General features: G+C 51.2%; 1 protein-coding gene across 11 annotated transcripts in view; it reads right to left on the minus strand.

The window, feature by feature from the left end:
* Positions 1-20,879, minus strand: part of Ten-m (teneurin transmembrane protein Ten-m) — a 318,976-nt gene that overhangs the window by 47,992 nt on the left and 250,105 nt on the right. For all 11 annotated transcript variants that reach the window (XM_077662564.1, XM_077662565.1, XM_077662563.1 and 8 more), the window contains exon 2: positions 623-816. In XM_077662564.1, coding sequence (XP_077518690.1) covers positions 623-816 — 194 coding nt within the window. The remainder of the gene's footprint in view (positions 1-622; positions 817-20,879) is intronic.

The raw sequence follows: 20,879 nt of genomic DNA on the forward strand, positions 1-20,879 counted from the left end.
AAACCAATTATTTAACGATATATGAGACATACTGCGCCATTTCCTTTCCCAAAAACCAATTATTATTATTATTATTATTAAAGTTAGATTTTGAGGAAAGGCGCGGCGCTGCGCAGCGGCGGAACACCAGTGGCTCGGTGCTACTAGTGGCGCATGCGCAGTAGTGACTAGAGAGCGAGAGAGAGAAATATCCGCGGCGAGGCGCGCGTTGTGACGTCATGTGCCTCCTCGGAGCACCGCCACATCGCAAGTTCGCAGCCAGTAAAGCTTTCGCTTTAAAACTGAGAATTGAAAGTTGCATTTTGAGGAAAGGCGCGGCGCTGCGCAGTGGCGGAACAACTATGGCTCGGTGCTATTATGTTAGTGACTAGGGAGCGAGAGAGAGAGAGAAATATCGGCGGCGAGGCGCGCGTTGTGACGTCATGTGCCTTCTCGGAATACCGCCACGGCGAAATCGCTAGTTTGCGGCCAGTAAAGCTTTCGCTTTGAAAACCGCTGCATTTCTGCGTCAGCTTTCTCTCCGGAACTGCAGCGTTCGGAGCGATGAAGGAGGGAACATTCGGCATGCAATCAACGAGGGGCAGTGCGAGGAAGGTGACCCGAGAGGACGAGCGGCTGTTACCTTGCGCGCTGCGTGGGGGCGCTGCTGCCTGGCCTGGTGCGCGCCGGCAGAGGGCGGCGGCAGCGACGAGTACTGGCGCAGAGCCGGAGGCGCCAAGATCCAGGGCCGGAAGCCCCGCGGCGGGTCCGGCGGGGAGTCGATGGTGGCGCCGCACGGCCCCGCGGCTGGGGCCCGGGCGTCCGGGGGAGCCGCTGCTGCGGAAAGAGCGCATCGCGTTAGGCCACGCCTTCGAATTCGAGGTACTCTTTCTTAAGTACAGACCTCTCCCGCCAACCAAAATACATGACTTTCACTCAAGTCGCGCTATTAAACGTGAATTTCTGTTTTTTCTACTCTTTGACATAAACTTTAATAGAGCACTTTAGTATAAAAAAACACCAGCAAGTGTACTACACAAAATATAATGGCCAATGGACATTAAAACAAAAATAATTATGCTTATGAGTCACTAGAGAACAAAATATCGCGATTGTTCAACGATCTGTATGCGCATAACATTACTTTTAAATCCATGAGATCTCGATCACAGAATAAAGGAGTATTTCCTTTCCCTTGATTCAAAATTTGCTGTTTATCGTGTTGTGTGTGTATTGACATTTTTCTTTTGCCGCCGTATGACTGTTGTGACGTATAAGTGTATAACTGCAGCGTTTGTTGTATCTTCCTTCTGCAACTCTGCATTATGCGGCACCACGTTCCACCAAACGTTAAGCCGGGTGTCCGTGGCGTTATCAAGCAGTGAAAAGACTGCTTTGACTGCGGACACCCTGCAATTATACTGCATGGTGGTGAAATTAATGTTATAAATGATCTCCTTCTTACTGATAATGGAAGTCGGCAATGTTAACAGCGGACAAGAGGACAGCGGTACAGGCTTCTGTACCTTTGTCTATTCTCTCATTTACGCAGCCCTTCAAAAGCATTAGAGAACAGCGTATGATCAATGGGGGCAAGAAGAGTGACTTCGTACCTGCTCGTCGACAACGAAACCCCTGGTTAAATTGACTTCTTAGCACCGCCTTTCTTTGGAAACTTCTGTGCTCAAGACTAAGAACTGAGCGTAAGTGCGCGCCGAAATAAGATTAGCACTACGGTGCGGCCAGGTCAAATTTGCGGGTCGCGTCATAACGAAAGCTTGGTCAGCAAAAACGACCACGGATTAAACACATAAAAGCGCGTCTTACCACCACAGCGAGGAATGAGGATACGAGGCATGCATTGCGAAATGTGACGCGCTTTTTCTCTCCTATTCTGACGAGTAAGAACCTCGGGATGTATGAAACCGCTTTCCGCAGAGAAATGAACGAATAACCAAAATGGAAGAAGCTGACGAGCATCCAGAAGAAGAGACACATTCGGGATGTCCTCCACCAAAGCATCGTGTTCCGATTGAAGCCGCGCTACTTAACACCGAGCGCAAATTGCGCATCGGCCGCCGAGTGACAATTAGGGCACTCTCCCAGGGTCTCATTAGAGAGGCGAAAAATGGCTCGCCTTTCCCGCCGCTCGAGGGCGCGCGCTCTTCGGGCTGTCGCCGTAATCCTCCCCTTCGTCGCTGAGGAAGCGTATGACAAATGCGCTTTCAAATAAATCCGGCCGCCGAGAAACAATCACACTTTACGCAACGTTTGGCGTCGCTTCTGTCGCGCGCACCACCTTTCGCGAGTGCGCCTCGCTCTTTCAATTTAAACTTTTGCCCTCGCGAAGAGAGGCGCCAGCGGTCGCCAAGCGTTCACAATCGAACTTTTTCTTCTCGCGAGCGAACACGGAAACAATGGCGAAAACGAAAAGCCTAAAAACAACAAAAAAAGCTCGGCCACAGCGTTCCGAGGGTTCAATCAAATTACACGCGCGGGGGTTTATTCATCTCGCAATTGGAAAGTTGATTTCTTTGTTCCAAATTCCGTTGGGCCGGCGAGCCTTTGTGTCGAGCGCCCGCTGCTGCCGCCCTCACCCTCCTCCGCCGGTCCTTCGTTATCCAAATGGCCTTTCGCTAAATCCGCCGAACAAAGGCCGCAGACTGCGGCACCCGCCGCTTTTCCTATCGGGTATATATTCGTTTTCGCTTCCTCCTCAAACTCTCTTTGTGTCCTGCTCTCAACGTTCGCCCTTTGCACGACTCGCAATGAAATAATGACGCGCCGAGGGCTTCGAGCAAAATGAAGCCGTTTTAGAGCTGGCCGAAAAAAAAAAAACGTGAAGTAAGCCAACAAGAACAGAAATACTGTTTTCGTCAGAACGTTATTTAACAAAATATTTTAAAAAATACGGTTGGGTAAAACGAATAAATCCATGGGCTCTTCTAGTAAGGCTTCGGTAGAGAAACTTGAAGCAACTTGCGTCGAAGGATGTGTGAATGGAGCCCGGCTAAAACAAATACTTGATACTTCTACTGAGCGCTGCTGGTCATAATCCATGTGCGCCATGTGCTATGGTGAGGTATGCGTATTCGCTGAGTGTTAGTTCTTGCAGCGACTTAAAAACAAAATTGGTCTCAGGAGGCCGCTAGCGCGTGAAACCATTGTTGCCCAGCATAGAGTGCGGAATACTACTGAGCTATATAAACAATAGGAAGAAGTGATCGCTTAACGAAAAACGTGCTAAAGCCTCATCTCGTTCAGCAAAAGTTTATTAATACGAGAGGTGAAAAAGGCCTGGCGTATTGCTCCTTGAATTACACGGAGCCTGTTAAAAAAAAAAGGAAAAAATATTGAAATGACACCGGAATGCACAATTCAAACGCGATCCAGAGATGGACGAACAATAGAAATACACTGGAAAAACTCGTCGCGAATTGCGAAGATTGCATTTAGGAGCATATTTTTTTCCTGAGGAGACTGCGCGGCTCGAAATGAAGTTGTGCGTAGTTTGCGACTTAGAAGTGATGTGATTGCATGGTGGGTTTTGTCAGCCGCCAGAGAGGACAAGCTGGCAATTAAGAAAGCAGAGAGTCTTCGGAAGGAAGCTGTCTATTGGGCGAACTCGCACCACCATGAAGCGAGAAACGTGGCGGTGGCGATGTGCACGGGTATCTATCGTCGGTACCAACACCTCGGTTCTCAACGGCGCACTGTTTACAAAGAGCTCGCTTCCCGCGTTCATCATAGCCAGCTTTCACGAGCATCAACAGAATTCAATAATAATAATAATTGGTATTGGGGGAAAGGAAATGGCGCAGTATCTGTCTCATATATCGTTGGACACCTGAACCGCGCCGTAAGGGAAGGAATAAAAGAAGGAGTGAAAGCAGAAAGGAAGGAAGAGGTGCCGTAGTGGAGGGCTCCGGAAAAATTTCGACCACCTGGGGATCTTTAATGTGCACTGACATCGCACAGCACACGGGCGCTTTAGCGTTCTTCCTCCATAAAAACGCAGCCGCCGCGGTCGGGTTCGAACCTGGGAACTCCGGATCAGTAGTCGAGCGCCCTAACCACTGAGCCACCACGGCGGGGCAACAGAATTCAGCGTGCGCGATTCTTGGCAAGCAAAGAAAAGGAAAATAAGACCATGAGACGGCGGCCATATATGTGGGTTTCTCCACGATTACATAATTGCAACTGGTAGGTTGATGTGCTAATTTTTTTAAAGGTCTACGAGCTCTTCTTTTTCACCAAAATGCTGTCTGTTATTTAACTGTCTATAATGTTCTCTTGTTTTTATTCATTGATTTTTCAAAATTCACGATTGGTGCTACAGTTTTGTCATCATCTTCCATGGAAACTTCTTTGTTTATTCAACTACACCTTGGCCAATCCCCCCGCGTGGGTATGTGCCATATACCTGGGGTGAAGAAGAAGAAGAAGGCGGCCATAGAAAAAGAAAGATAAAGCAGATTGCTGCTGCGATATGCAGAGCAGGGATTCTGTGTCTCGCTAAAGTTCGTGCGCTCTTCGGGCCACCAGCCGCTCATGGGGTTAGACACAGTCGCCTCTCGGCCGCGTGGCGCACCGCTTTGTCGGTAACGTAGCACCAGACCAGGTTTATTCGATGGGTCAGCGTTAGAACGGCTATGTGAACGAAAACTCGACGTCCGGTGTATGTCCAACACAGAGAAAAACGTATCATACCTAAGTCCTTGAGTGGGATTCCAACCCGTGGCGGTGCAAGCAGATCAGCTTCGCTCTCCGCTGCTTTAGACCACTGGGCCGTCGCGTTGTTGTCGGCCTTACAAAATATGGCCCGTACCCACACTGGGGGATCGGCGTGCTGAACTGCCAACCTCTCGCGTTGTGCTTTGGTAATGTCTTCATCAATTTCTCATCCGTGTGTGCAAACGCAACAGCATGCGACCACCTGTCGCTTCCAGGCCAAGTTTTAACGCGTGTCCGGTTTGAAGCCTATGCTTGACAGCACTTGAGCAAACTCTTGATCAAACTTGACATCTCATTTCAACAAGTCGACAGTATCCCTAAAGATTTTGAAAAACTGGAGGGGACACTTAAGCTCCGCCTTAAGGGCAATGCCCATACATGGAGAATTGGTCAGTCTCCAGTTAACATTCATTGATCTCTGGGAGTCCCCATACCGCTTCTGGCGCACTGGTGCAGCGATTAAACGATGCACCACTGCCCTGCGATGGCAGGTGGTGCCATCGGTGGGGCTTGTGCGATCCAGGTTGCTCATCGCAGCAACCTCTCGCGACCAGTCATTAATTTAGTTGCCACCTGCCATGGTGCGCCACTTGCTCACAGTCCGGTGGGCAGGTTGCGATGACGCGACAAGGTCACGTGTCTTAGATGGCCCATCCACTTCCTAGGTTGCTTTTCTGGGGATCTTTTGTGAATTGTTCGCTCACGGTCAACGACGCCGGAAATTCTGCGACACGAGCTACTTATCGCTATCGCGTTAAAACTGGAAAACATACCAAGCAGCCTTCTCTCCTCGCGTGTTAAAACTGTCGGCCTCTTTCGCTGTGACACCAGCACGCGCAGCTGCGCACAGATGGCGCCACAAATTCCTGGCTTTGCCCCGCCGCGGTGGCTCAGTGGTTAGGGCGCTCGACTACTGATCCGGAGCTCCCGGGTTCGAACCCGACCGCGGCGGCTGCGTTTTTATGGAGGCAAAACGCTGAGGCGCCCGTGTGGTGTGCGATGTCAGTGCACGTTAAAGATCCCCAGGTGGTCGAAATTATTCCGGAGCCCTGCACTACGGCAACTCATTCTTCTTTCACTCCCTCCTTTATCCCTTCCCTTACGGCGCGGTTCAGGTGTCCAAAGATATATAATAATAATTGGTTTTTGGTGGAAAGGAAATGGCGCAGTATCTGTCTCATATATCGTTGGACACCTGAACCGCGCCGTAAGGAAAGGGATAAAGGAGGGAGTGAAAGAAGAGAGGAACAAATAGGTCCGTAGTGGAGGGCTCCGGAATAATTTCGACCACCTGGGGATCTTTAACGTGCACTGACATCGCACAGCACACGGGCGCCTTAGCGTTTTTCCGGAAGCGTTTTTCCTCCATAAAAACGCAGCCGCCGCGGTCGGGTTCGAACCCGGGAACTCCGGATCAGTAGTCGAGCGCCCTAACCACTGAGCCACCACGGCGGGGCCCAAAGATATATGAGACAGATATTGCGCCATTTCCTTTCCGCCCCAAAAAACCAATTATTATTAATTCCTGGCACACGGGCTAGTTTGCGTGACTGCACAAAGAGGGCTCCACAAGTCAACGCGACCTCGAAATCGGACCGTCTGCTAACACATTCCCCGCCGCATCAATCGCATTGATTGCCTGTGAATTTTCCTTTTTTTTTCTTTCGGGGACTCCAGCCGAGCCTATAGCTGCGACGGCAGTAATAACACAACACATAGTAGCCGTTACCAGCAGTGGTGCAATAGAAAAGACCCGTCGAAGGCGTCCCCATTTAAGTAGAGCGCACTAAGCACTGGGAAGATACAGCTACCGAAGGATGGCTGCAGGGTTCTCAGTGACGCAGTCACACAGGCGCCGAAAAAGCCCACCAGACCACGTGGGTGGTGACCAAAGTGCATCAGTGTGCTGGAGCTACCTTCGCCGTATCGCCTACCGGGCGAAGCAGCCCTGCTTCCAGCAGTGACCATCAGTGACGCTTTTGAAGCTCCATGAACGGGTTTGTCGTTGGCATTCATCTCGCAATAAAAATTGGCCTGACAGCCCGTGGCGTGTGCTGCTGCCCGGGATATTTGCTTCGGCAAGAAAATGCGGTAACCTTCTGACTGATGCCTCGCGTACGTGCATAGCCTCCATTAATGCGAATATAAAAAAAAATATAGCACTAGATAGACAAAATGGAATGTGCGCGATGCATTTTTCCCATCGCTGGTATGCTCCGTTTAACTTTTTCGGCTCGTGATGCCGCTGCTTTTGAAAAGAGTGTTTTACCCTGTGTGTCAAGTTGTGTTATGAACACGCCCTGTTTCCTTCCATTGTTTGTGGTCTCGGAATGCTGGGGTTGCGTAGTGTTTGGTTGTATTTCGCTTTTTGAATGTTGCCCCCTGCTTGGTCTGTATGACTGCAGTATGTGTAAATAAATAAACAAATAAATAAATAAGTGCTTGAAGACGGGCCCTCAAGTTATGAGTGAAGCCCTCCGTCGAACATGTGAAGTGGTTTATTTGGGACTGTATGTGTCTTTTTCAAGTATAACACAAAACATGCACGCAGTACTCATCGCTCTGTGTTGCTAAGCCGCACACGAGCTTCGCCTGCTATTGCATTTCAGACGCTTGAATCGAGCAGGCCAAGGCGACGTAGACGCTCCGAATGCACGCGCATGTTTACATGTCACCGCATCGCACCATGTCAGATACGTGCCGGAACATTAGCGTCGTCCGGTCCGCTGGCGGGGCTTGCTCGGAGGCCAGCTTCCATTTCATTTCCCACCAAGGCAAGCGGATTCCGTTACATCTTTGTCCCTTGTAACTATTTTCATTCAATGCGACACGACTATTTCAGTGCGACCGCCTCTGTCCGTTCGCTCTCAGCACGCGAGCCATGAGCCAGACATTGTTTCCTCAAAAACACGCGGCGTCGACTGGAGCCCACAGTCCGCCGCGCTTCCCCTCGACCCAACGCGCTTTCGGCCAAGCCGGTTTCACCTCGCCGGCGAAGGCGCTCGTCCGGCCGGTATTTGGACGACGACAAATGATGTGCCTCGGAGAGCACAGACTGCGCGCACGCGTCCGCCACGGGGCCGAGCGAGCGCACGCTTCGGGAGGCCGCAACGATCTACATTCATTTCAGCCGCCCTCGCGGACAGTCCGGGCAGAGAGCGCGCCTCGCGTCCACCGCCGAATGGACGGTAATACGCGGGCCGTATTAATGACGACGCCAATAACAAATGGTCGGCCGCGATATATGGCCGGCCGCGAGACAAATCATGCAGCCGGAGGAGGGAGGGGATCAATGGGCCGGCTCGCCGACAAAGGCTGCGCCGCTAACAATGTCGCATACACGGCGCGCCTGTAGAATGGACGGAGGCGTGCGGCGATATTTGCTGCCGCTGAAACAAGGGAGAGGAGAGGAAACCGCGCGGACGTTGACGATGAAAAACGGGTGCGGAGAGGGAGGACGCACGGCGGACCGCGCGCGCTCGAGCTCCGAATGATGGAAGGCAGCAAAGCTCTCTCTCTGCGCGCGAAAACCAAATTCTGCTGGCGACGGAGAATCGATTTCGCTCGTCTTTCTTTCTTTCTCGTTTCCTTTCCGGTCACCGGGCAGATTTTGTCCGTAGTTATTCCTCGTTTGCTTTTTTTCCTCCTTACGATCTGTAACGGTATTTATAACATCTCTTCTGTAATGGTATTTATAACATCTCTGTTATCCTTTAAAGTAATAGGTTCACTCCTGGCTGCCGTATGCGCGAGCCATGGGGAAGGCCACACATAACCATTAGCTGCACATTTCTTTCGTGTTCAGTGTCTGAAACGGGAGCAAAAGAAAGAATTGGGTAATAGGAAACAGAAATAAATGAGTCGCTGACCCAGTTTTCGTCATCCAGGCCGCGCCGCAAGCTTAAGTACGGGCTGCCGCTGTACACGGTCCAAAAGACTTCATAAATTTCTTGCGCATGGCGCCGCCAGTGGCTAATTTGGCGCAGCGAGACCACTGAGGCGTTCAAGTAGAACTCCCAATGGCTGCTGCCGCGTGATTTCCGCACTGATAAAACGCGCCACACTTTTCTAGCTGGTTGTGGGCTTATAATGCAGTGACCGTTTACAGAAGAATAGAACGAGAAAAAAAAACGACCGATTTGCTCGTTTTCTCAATGGCGCCGCGTTTTCTCCTCGCTATTTTTTTTTTTTGTGTGTGCTGAGCCATCCGGAATCATTGCCTTTAATCTTCACTGCCTGGTTATATAGAATGAATCGGCCTTCACGGGGAAAAAATTAAGAACAAACTTCAAAGGAGATGGCCTATATAAGCAACGTGAATGAACGGAAAACTAATGACTCCAAGTATCCGAGGTATTCGTGTAACGTTACGGGCGCCATTTTATGGTACAGCGCCCAACGTCAGTAGTGCGAACAGGAGCAGGTGGCAAAAAAAAGTAGCGATCAGATATTCCCGCAACCTTTCACTCTGCTTCATGCTCAACAAAATGGCCGCCATTGTGACGTCAGTGGGTACTCCCTATACGTTTCCTAATCGCCTACATAGAACAAAGTGCGTTTTGCTCACCTGCACTTTCAAGGGGTGAAAAAAAAAAGATTGATGGTAGTAGGAACCATGTGTCTCAAACACGGGACCGTTGCCGTCGACGCGAGCATTCGTTAAAGGCGTCATAATGGAAGACACTCATTTACTCTCTGTTCCAAAGCATTCGCATCGGAGCTCCGTCATTGCCGGCGTTATTTCGAGAACGACCGGCTTCTGCTTTATCACCGCTGGTGCGAAAACTACGCTAGTCATGCAATTACCAGAGTGAAGCAAAAAGTAAGCAGTCAGATTCAGCAGCCCACAGCGATGGCGGGCGTGCCACACGTACGCGTCGATGCGCTCAGCTTCGTTTAGTCCTTCCTTTGCACGACGCTCCTCGCTAAAAGCCTTCAGCGCCGGTTGCGAAAAGCGCTCCAGGTGCACCGACAGCCGCATCTCAGGAAGCAAAGCTGGGAAGGAAATTGCAAATCAGAGAGAGAGAGAAAAAAAAAAGTCGAAAGTGCAGGCGGCACGAAACAAAGCGTGCCGGTCCAAGACAAGCGGCGCGCCCAGCACAAAGAGAGAGGCGGCAATCTTTGGCGCTCTTAATTACTCAGCCAATCGGAACGGAGTGGTGGCTGAGAGACGCAGTAGCGCCTTCGCCATCAAACCTGGGAGAAAAGGGAACCGTCTCGTCAGAGCGGGGGGGAAGAAAGGAAGCCAAGCCAATCCGAGCCGCTCACGGGCCACTCAGCGGAGACAAGCCATAAGGAGAGAATGCCGATGAAAGGAAAAGACGCTAATGGGGCCGCCTTTGTTTCTTCGCTGCGCGCTAACGAAGCGAAATAAACCGGCACAGGCTGCGCATCTCGCGGGGCTCTGCAGAGAGACGGCTGGTGCGAGGCACGCGCAAGTCGCCCCCCCCCCCGCCCCCCCCCCCCCCCACCTCGCCGGTGAAGCTTGCTGGGCTCACACGGCGCTCCTCCCAACTTTTGGACTCGAAAGGGCCGGTGTGCCCCTACCAAAACGGTCTGTAGACTGTCTATTGACCGCTTATAGACTGTATTGTCTTCCTATAGATGTTTCCTTTTTTTTTATTCATAGTGTGTTGACTGTGTAAAGAAAAAAGTCCACAAAATGTGGACGGCCATGAATCTACAGATTGTCTATAGGCTGTCTAAAGGATTTGTATTTCCTATCAACTAGTCCGTAGGATTTGTCTGTAGAAAGTCGTTAGACTTTGTACACAAAAGTTTATAGACAGTCTATAGTCTATATATAGTCTATATATTGTGTACAGACTACAGACTGTAGACTGGCTAAGGAAATTTTTGTAAGGGTGAATAGTGCGCGATTAGGGTAACGGCTTCCGTTGGGCCACTCAACTGCGTTGCGAGCAAGATCTTGAACACGTTCACTGCAGCAGAGATTTTCGTATCCCTAACAACTGTGCTCCGTAGCCCACCGGTAGGCCACCCTCAAATTTCTTGGATGCGGCGTGATTCGCCAGTTAGCTGCTGGCCGCGCCAGCTTAATTGAACCGTGTGCAGGTGGCGGTAGAGACATGACATATGTGGTTTTCGTGGGCTGCGTGAAAAATCTCAGCTCTACCACGGCTTCATCGTCTGACCCAATATTCGCGGCTGCACAGTAAGAAGAAATGACGTGACGCGCGGTGACCCATGGCGCAGTGAACGTGTTAACATATGTCCTGGCCAACTGCGGAACGAAACTGGGCGCCAGCCAAAGGCGGCTGGGGTTGTTGCTAGCTGCTGATGGGACTCGCCTTGCATCCCGGCTACAACTCTGCCGCAGCGACGCTTTAGATAAATAAGGAGTTGAGGTCTACCATCCGTGGTAAAGTTCTGTGTCACAGCAAACCGCTCCCGCCTGTCATGCAAGCATCCAGGAATAACTCCATTTAACACCGTCACTATTTGCGGGCCAGTTGAGAGTCAGAAAGGTATGTCAGGAGAAGCCGACAAGACTCCCTCTGAACTGACTGATTCTCCTGCTGGAAAAATCGAGAAAATTACTCTTGCGCAGAGATTTCTCTGTACGCCTGAAATCTCTCAGCGCAGCTAGAAGCAGCGAAAAAAAGTGTGAATGGGCTGCACCTACCCTGGCTTGGCATGTTGTGTACACGAAGTGAAGCTTTCAAAGGAGTACTTTACGCTAAGCTCAGCCGATTGTACGAAATTCCGTTGCGCGTACCTTTAAAATCTTTACCGGTCACGGGAAGGCTGAAAACTTGCCGATGGGGCTGTGTTGCACGGTAATGAGAAGGGGTGAAAATTATACTAAACTTTATTCAAGAAATCATGTTAGTTTCTACCGACGCGAGAAAGAGGATTAGCGAGAGGTTCTTCGGATAAAAAAAAAAAGCAGGAATGCATGGGAAGCCATTCAGACAATTTCAGACAATCTTTGAACCCAGAGAAACGCAGAAAGTGCGTGCGACACAGCTGTGTAATCAACAACTAGCTGCACGTGCAGTCATGGAAAAAAACTGGGGGATGTGAATTCGGCGACAGGAATTTATTCCTGCGTTGCCTCGCTAGCCAGCAAGTCATTATTTGTTCCAGCGGCTGGAAGCCGGATGTCGGCTCAAGCTTCTGTGCTTTTCATGGCGTTATTTGCCTGACGGCGAAGAATTAAATCTCTCTCCGCGAACCCGCATCCCTTAAACATCTGTCCATGACGGCACGTGCGATTAACACCAAAGGGCAAGATAGCTCGTTTTGGAAACCAAGCTCACCTCCACAAAGGACAAGTACATGCGAAAAAATAAATAAAAATAAAACTGACATTTTTGCAGCCTCGGTTCTGTGCATATCTTTGCCCGCTTCTTGTCTGCGCTCTTCCGTAGAGCTTCTTTAGCGCCTTTAGGCTGCTATGCATGCGTTCTAATCGGTAGTTAGGTGCGCATAACGGTCGTTTGAGTGAGTCGCCTGAGAAAAGACGGCACTGTGCGCTTTTGTATCTTTCATTCTCGCCCGGACAGAAACTTTTAACAGCCGATGAAGCCTGCAACGACACCGCGTTTCGCAAGCACCGAGAGAAAGAAAGGAAGGAAGCTGCGAGCACAGCGGCAGCCGAAGTAAAATACGGCCCCGCCAGTCATTCGCTGTCCTCCCGCTCGTCCCCGTCGCCATTGGCCGCAGCAGCGCATCGCAGTGATCGCTGGTGTTTCACTCCGCCGACGGCGCGGAAGCAAATAGGTCCAGCCGGTGCGGATTTCACAAGTTGCGCTGGCCGGACGAGCGGCTTCTGCAGGGAAGCCCGCCTCTCATTTCGCCGCGTCGCCGCGGGGGAGCTCGTCTTGCTCAGCGCGCGGAGAGCGAAGAACGCATCGTCTCCCAGCGGGGATTGGCCGCCCGCTGATGCGCGCCCGGCGCGCAATGACCCGTCCGCCCCGACTCCGGCAGCGAGCCCCGCGGGGGAGGGGGGGCAGGAAGGAAGTGTCACCCAAACTTCCCGCCACGCGGGGGCCCCGTCAAAGTCGGCCCCTCTCGTTTCGTTACCAGGGAAACGCGCGTTCGAACGCGTAATGAGGAATGATGCGGATACTGCCCCCTCCTCCTCATCCTCTTCCCCGCATGCGTGACACCTCTGGGCGCTTCCTTGAGCGCCAACGATGATGCATCGTATTGTCGTCCGGAGCCGAGCGGCCGCCATGATGCGAGTGGTGTACCGGGGGGGAGGCGGGAGCCCCGCCGTTTATTGCTCGGACCAAAACAAAGCCAGCGCAGCGGGAAAGGATCCGGAGAGGGTGGAGATGGAAGGAGATCAGGAGGGGGACTAGAAATGCTCCCCGCGATTACTTGGCCGCGGGAAAGCGGCGTGTTTGGGAGAGCGCTGGGCGCATCCTCGCGTGAAGACCAGGGCGCTCGCTCGCGCGCCGCTCGCGGCCGCACCGGGGCGGCATTGAGCAAACAAAAACCCCCGCGCTTGAGTCGAGCAGAAACCGGCAGGACTTGCACCCCCTTTACAGCACCCTCTCCCCTTGCTCTGCAGTATAGCATGCCATCAGGTGGTCTGAAATCTCCCGGAGACCGATTGGCAGGCAAGCAACTGGCTGAGCGATTGCGCACCAGAAATCTTCAAGTTGAAACCGTTACGCATTTTAATGTTCCTCTCTTTCACAGCAGCTCTGCGAAACGAGGCACTCCAAGTGGTAGCCATGGACTGAATCCTCGAAGAAACAGCAACGCGTGTTCGGCAGTGAAGAAGCGCACGATGAAGCGCATTTGTCCACAAGACTGATATCTAAACCTACAAGACGCACGCAGCATAGAGCCCGACACACATTAACGGAGCCTATTTTCGTACCGATTTCACAGAAAACAATCTTCTGGCGCGAGGTAACCGATGTATCCATGTCACACGCGCTTTCTCATTAATTCTACGACTAGGCTATTAAAACACCGCTCTTCAGTAAGCCTTTTTTTTTTGTTAGTGCCCTTACGTCACTGTGCTGCCCTGTACTGCGTTCTAGGCGCCGTATTTTGTGACGTTTCGCTTCGTTTTCTTTCCTTTCCCCTGGTGCTCTGCCACTAGCATATCGTCCATCACGGCCTATGGAAGCAACAACCAATTACAGAGGACCAAAAGCAGGAAAAACGACACAAATCTGAACAAAATACGACCCTAAGTGTGATTTCTGGTTTCACACCACGCATTACAACGCCACAAAAACCACATCATAGGCATCTGCTTTAAGTATTAAAAAAAAACTTGGGGGAGAGGCCGATAGAAAGTGTTTACAGAACCAACCTGCACAGAATGTCGAGACTTGGAAGCGACAAGAGCATAAACACAATGTGTTCATCAGGAATCGTACGCACGCAGGCCTCACTAAAACAAACACGAGTAGAGGCCTTCGGAAGGCTAAAAATAAAAACAAAAGAAAAATGAGAGGGGAAGGAGAGCGCACGTCAAGAGCACGCAACACGCGCAATGTCACGGAAAGGCCTGCCCGAGGGTGCACACGTTGTTTATTTACGTTTCTCCTCAAAAACTCGCGGCGACGCTCACGCGATAACGCGACTTCCCTATCACCACGGTTGATTGGTCGCCATGGCGACGCGGCTCGATAGGCGCGCGTGCGACGGGATTGAACCAGAATAAACACGACACCCTCCTACTGCGCCCGAAGGAACACGTCGGCACGCCGTCGCGATAAGTCTCGCCCGGGCGAGGAGGGTGCGCGTGATGCATGCGCCACAGGGACAGCCGCGCGGAGAACTTGAGGCGGCGAAATTTGATCGTGCTCCTTCTTCGTGGGAAAAAGACCTCGCGTCCTCTGAAACGTCGCCCGAGCCTGACTCCCCCGGACCCTGTGTTTCAGCCACAGCAGGCTCCGTTCGGGCCGCAGCTGAAATAATAATTCTGGTCGCGCTTAGCACGCTACAAAGAAGGCTCGCATCGAGAACAGCCGGTGTTGCGTTTACGTGTGTGCCTATTGAGCGTGGTGCACTGTCAAGTACACCCGCACGTGGTTCGCACTCGGAAGAAAATGTCTGAAACAAGAAACGCCGCGGGAATTAGTCATCGTGTTTTGACAGCGCGAGTATTCCAGAGTTTAGGGCGAGGTTGAACGCGTTCTAGTCAAAAACATACGGTAGGAGTTTTTCTTATCCAAATTACACAAGACGAAGCTTTTTTTTTAAAAAAAAGTAGAGATTCTGGTTACAATTAGGCAGCCTTAGGATCTCTCACATCATGAATGGCAATTTACCAATATCCCTCAGGAGAAAAGTTTACAACAGCTGCACAGGTATCTTACGGGTACTCACCCATGGGGCAGAAACGTGGAGGCTAACGAATAGGGTTCATCTTAAGTTAGGACAAAGCAACGAGCTATGGAAAGAAAAATGATAGGTGTAACGTAAAGAGACAGGAAGAGGGCAGAGTGGGTAAGGGAACAAACGCTTGTTAATGATATCCTGGTCGAAATCAAGAGGAAGAAATGGGCTTGGGCAGGGCATGTAATGCGAAGGCAAGACAACCGATGATGCATAAGGGAAACGGAATGGATTCCAAGACAGCGAAACATAGTAGGGGTGGCAAGGAGTCAGGTGGGAGGATGAGAATAGGAAGTCTGTGGAGGTAAGGTGGCCGCAGCTGGCACAGGGCAGGGTTAATTGAAGGTGTATGGGAAAGGTCCTTGTCGTGTAGTGGTCGTAGTTAAACTGTCGATGCTACTGCTGTTGTTCACGATGATGGTGTTGTTCACGATGATGATGATGATGATGCTGTTATTGATGATCAAATAAGCAAAAGATGACAGTATACTGTGCATCACGGTGTTTTTTCACATTCAAACGTAAAAAGAAGGGAATCGCCTGCGGTCAGATTTCAGTTTTTAACAGGGTCGGCTGCCACCACGTATGAACTGACTTTTCTTCCTATACCGAACTTGGTGACACGGTGGCTTGGGTGCTCGGCTGCTGATCCCAAAGTCAAGGGTTCGATCCCAGCCGTGGCTGTCGTATATCGAAGGGGGCGAAGTAGAAAAACACCCATGTGCTGTGCGAAGTCAGCGAACGTTAATGAACATCAGAGCGTCTAAATAAATCCGGAGCCCTTCAATTCTAGCCCAAAATTACAATACCACCCCTCTCTTTCCCGGTTGAAATACGCCGCGAGCGGCTCGACTAATGAATAACCTTCATATTCTGCACCAGTCAGTGCCTCTGATTTTGAGGCGTGGTATATTCCTGCTGATACGACTGAAAACAATAACGACTTAGTGGAAATGTCACAAGGAGCGCGAGGAAATGTTTGGTTATAAATGGGTGACTACAGTAAAAGAGCATTGGAAAATTTCACAACCGATCAGCTGTTTATGTTGCACATTCTTCTCACACCGCTCTTTTCTTCTTTTTTTTTTGTAGCAGTAGTGAAGTGAGCCGTGTACATCAATGCAGAGCAAGTCAGTCGATGCAAGAGAAGAAACTCACGTGGGAGCGCACAGTTTAAAAAGAAAACGAAGGCGCTGGTATTAACTCAGCGACGAACGGGGACAGCGTAGCAGTATGGAAGCAAGAAAATGCCGAAAGCAACAGAGAATGGAACTCAGACTCCTAAAAGCTCTGAACAAAATTGGGCACCCTGGCGCCTCCGCCGGCTGGCGGAGCGCCACGCGAAGAGGCCGCGAGAAACTCGGGGAAAGAAACTTCTCTCGCGCGTCGCTCGCTTCCTCCTTTGCATATTTATCCCGGCACAAGTTCGTCGACACCATCGCGCTCCTCGCGCAAACTTATGCGCTCGTCTCTCGAAGCCGCGACGGGAACTGTTCCGGGCGCCTGCCGGGAAGGAGTCGCGCGCTGGCAGACGCCCAAGCTGCTCTGGGTGGCCCGGCGCGCGCACTCGTATATGCCGACGCCGGTGGAGGCCGCCGCCGTGGCATACATCTTCCCCCGAAAATAGACGCCGCATATTCACCGAGGGAAACAAATCTAGCGTCGAGGGCGTCGCGAATTAGGTTTTTTCCTGTTAGATTCGCGAAGAGCTTCAGAGAAAAACCGCATGATGATGAAGGGACTGTGCCACCCTCAAGAATGAGCCGCCCTGCACGTTGAGGTCATTAGAAACTGCTGACGCTGGCCTGTTCGAAACTGCTAGCCTGCTCGAGACGTGAATCCTGCGCTGTCACAGCAGGTGCCTTACTCTTATGTCTCCCCTGGCGACGTTAACGAAGACAAAAGTAGAGTCACACATGTATAAGCAGACGCGGTAAAGGGCGCCTTCTTCCTAGGCTGATAGCTTTCACGGAGGCAATGAAACGTCGTCTTTAGAGGCACAGTGACCGCAAGGCACGAAGACCGGTGTCGCAGCGCGAAGGTTTGTGCGCTTGATGAAAATTCTAAAGCAGCAATGTGGTTAATCTCTTGTCAACAAATATCACGTATACGACAAAGCGAACTGATATCCGTAAGGACCCGGTGTGCTGCATAAGAGTAAAGGTACCTCACGACTCACAGAAGCAGCCCGCAAAAACCCGCGAGCAGCGTAACATAACGAAAGTGCACCTCTTCCAGCGCGCTCTCAGAAGCCTTGCTGTGCTTGCCTACTATACAAGACAGCGAGAAATAAGGCACGTAGTCGTGCGAGACGCTTGCTGAGTAATGTCCCAAGATTGAGAGGAAATCACGGGAGGAGAAAACAGCCTACCGGAAGGAATCAGACGCCGTCGGTCTAGAGCCATGGTTCGGAGACGCAGCAGCGAGCTCCCGCTGTCTCAAACGCTGTCTGTGGTGCCCCCGAGCACGATGGCTGAGCGACCGGAGGATGCGGCGGACATCTGCGCGGCCGCAAATCAGCTCGGCGCCCTTTCCCGGCGGCTCGGCACAGAGGACGGCGCCCCGTTCCACCCTGGATCGCAGATCGGGGCCTTCGCGAGGGGTCACCCACAAGAGGAACCCTTGTGACCCCGCCTTTCCGGCCGAGACGAGACGTTTCGCAGGCGCCTCCAGCGACAAGACTGGCGCCCTGGGAATCTCCTCTCAGTCCTATCCCAGTGCCGTCGCTTCGTCAACAGTCTTTACGAGCCGCTTTTTTCTTGATGTGGAGCCTCGAACTACGTCGGAGAGAATCCAGAGAGGAACACCGCCGATACCATCGGAATCTTCTGAGACAGAAAGTAGCGGCCCCAGATCCTGTGATCTTCGACGCAACTGCGATGGCCGTCGTATGACCCGAAGCTCGGTGAATTAAATGCGGGTTCGCAGATGCGCTAACCGAAAGCGTGTCACTAAAACCTTGACGTCGACCAGAAAATTTTTACAGCGAGAAGGCGGTTCATGTTGCAGATATGTTCACACTTGTTCCTGTAAGCAGGAGCTGTGCTGTTGATCAGCACTGTTACGGAAACAAGAGCTGTGTAGTGAATGTAACAATTATTCTCAACATTTCCAAAGCTTTTTTCGCCGCTGTATAACGCAGGAATAGTAGATATGTGATGTTTGTTGATACAGTACAGACATGAGGATCGACGGAGATTTGGAGCTGCGAAAGTGTGAGCGAAAATCAACTCATCTAAACCGTGTTGCAAACAGGGGCAGGCATATCCTTCGTGTGGACATTGGGGCTATTAAGACAGGCTGTATTTCATCCCGTCGCGTTTTATGCTATCTTGTCGTCGGATGTTTGACAGCACAAGATAAACATCAGAGATGTGAGGAGACAAATTGATGCTAATGATGTCAATAGGCACAAGCGAAATTCATAACGACCGAGTACAGTAACAATAAATCAACCTACCTAGACTTCATGGAAATGCGTCCATAGAAACCAGCCCCGGCAATGAAAGCATTCGATCCTGATTTGCATATACAGTAAACGCGAAGTACAATGCGAGCCTGCTTGCGGTTGCAAGCCAGACGACGAAAGAAACGAAGCCACCATAGGCGAGATCTGCGCCTTAGCGATAAAGGGAACGGCAGACATCCACCGCACGTGCTTCGCTGTCCAAATCGAACGACAAATGCTAATAAGAGCGCGCGACACGCTACACGTGCGCATCGTTCGGCTTTGTGCGCCACAGCAGAAGCACAGCGCACTTTTTCGCTTCCACGCAGCCATACCATGGCCGCTCCCTTTCGATATTATGCGGGCCCAAACAATCCTCATGACTGGAGGCCAAGGCACCGCTCGTGCGATGCAGCGAAGCCCGAGGCAAAGGAAATCCATACGGCGCCCGCGGACATCGGCGCAGTTCTGCGCAGCGCTATACGCGAAAGCGGGGAGTAGCGGCCACCGAATCCGCGCGACGTGATTGAGTCGAACTACGGGCCAGTGCGCAAAGCCGTGTGCTCCGTGCGCACGAGCGGATTAGACGCCTCTCTTGCGCAATGAGGTATAGGTGGTGAGCGGGAAGATGTGAACTGGCTGCGGAAGCGTCGAGAAGAAATGCGTAGGGAGCGCCTCCGCGCTCACCTCGAACGATTATCGCCCGTCCGCAGGCTTCAGCAGTGCTACGCGAAACTATATAGCTATAGGTACTTGTGCGTAGTGGCCGCGCTCGCCGACGCCAGCGGCGCGGTGCGGTGCGGCTGGGAAAACGCAGCCGCAATCGCCGAAGCTAAGCAGCCAAAGGAAAAAAAACGATGAAAACACGTACAGCAGAAAGCTGCAGGCACTGCCCCCCCCCCCCCCCCCCCCCCCCGCGCTCCTGACGCGAGTCCTTTGTTCGAGCTGTGTTTGCTTTGCGCGGCCACATTAATGCGACGGCGTTCTAAGCGCGCCTATCGATACAGTTTACGAAATGAAGAATGGCTTCGATTTCGAGGCTACGCCAGTCGTGGTGCGCAGCTGGATGGACGGCTTATTGGTGTGTGCGCGCGGCGGTGCGACGCCAGCCTGCATCTTTGCCTCGGCATATACAAGTGAAATATTCCGCGAAAGAACAGCATTCGTGCTTTCCACACAAACGTTTATTAGCTGCTGCACTCTTATTCCAGCGGAGCGCGTTATTCCAGTTTTTCCGCTGCCAGACACACGCATACATGGCTTGTGTGTGGCTGTTTACAACGTGAGTGGTGCGGTTTAGATTGTGCTGTAACACGAACGATATTGTTTTTATATTTTGTGTGTATTTAAATGCAGGCAAGAGATGCCTAGGTGCGCTAAAGTATCGCAGAAGGGACCGCGGTCCGTTTACACGGCCGTTTAGCAATCAGATTTCGAATGCAAACCCGGCAAGTTGGCTTCGTACAACTTGTTTCTCAGCAAAGTTTTTAAATATGTGAAAAGACAGAAACATCTAGAAATAGGTCTTGCTCTGTGTTACTCTGCGAAAACAAGTCGTGGTGTTCTTGTTGAAGGTAGAAACTTGGCGTTTCGCGTTGATTCTCGCAGCTCGAATCTTCGCACAAACCAGAATTCTGAGTCAACTAAAAGAACCAGCACTCGTTGTCCTGCAGGAGCCCAAGCTTTTACTTTTTGTGCAAAACGGAAGCTTGGAGGAGTTACAGGAACTCGATTCTCCAACGGTTGAACTTGAAGCACAGTGAAATATATTTGGAAATAATATTTCGATCTGCGGAGAGCACACCAGATTCCCGGCTTCAGTATAAGTAAAAGCTAATCAGTGAGCGCGATGGCGATCACAAGCCGGTGAGTATGACACATCGGAAATAAATGCAGCCCCAGTCGGGAGAACATATTTCGTTAAACATTGGGACTGCAGGCTTTGCACATATGCCTTCAGGGCGGCTGCAGAGATTCTATATGCTAATAAGGACGCTTGCACACATACCTATGCAAGCATATGTGACATGTACACTGGTGTGAGCCGTCATGCTTTGAGGGCAACTCGGTTACACAGTCCCACGTATAGACACGAATGCACCTCCACTGGACACCAAAAGGCGCACCGAAGAAATCACGAACGACAACGAAGTAAAAAAATAGAAGGGTCTCGATAAAATCAAATGCATGGTTGCTTTAGCATCAGAGGCATGTTATGAGGTTAGGCTATAAAATGCATCGATGGCATAAAAGTTTCACCGCAGAACGTGGCTGCATAGTTAAGCAATTTTCTACGCTCCATTCTAATTATGATTCCTCGTCTAACAGAAAATATTATACCAGGATCTACGAACAATAGACAAGACCTCTAGTAATTGTATGGTTT

Source organism: Amblyomma americanum, chromosome 4 (assembly GCF_052857255.1).
Source record: "Amblyomma americanum isolate KBUSLIRL-KWMA chromosome 4, ASM5285725v1, whole genome shotgun sequence".
Lineage (NCBI taxonomy): Eukaryota > Metazoa > Arthropoda > Arachnida > Ixodida > Ixodidae > Amblyomma > Amblyomma americanum.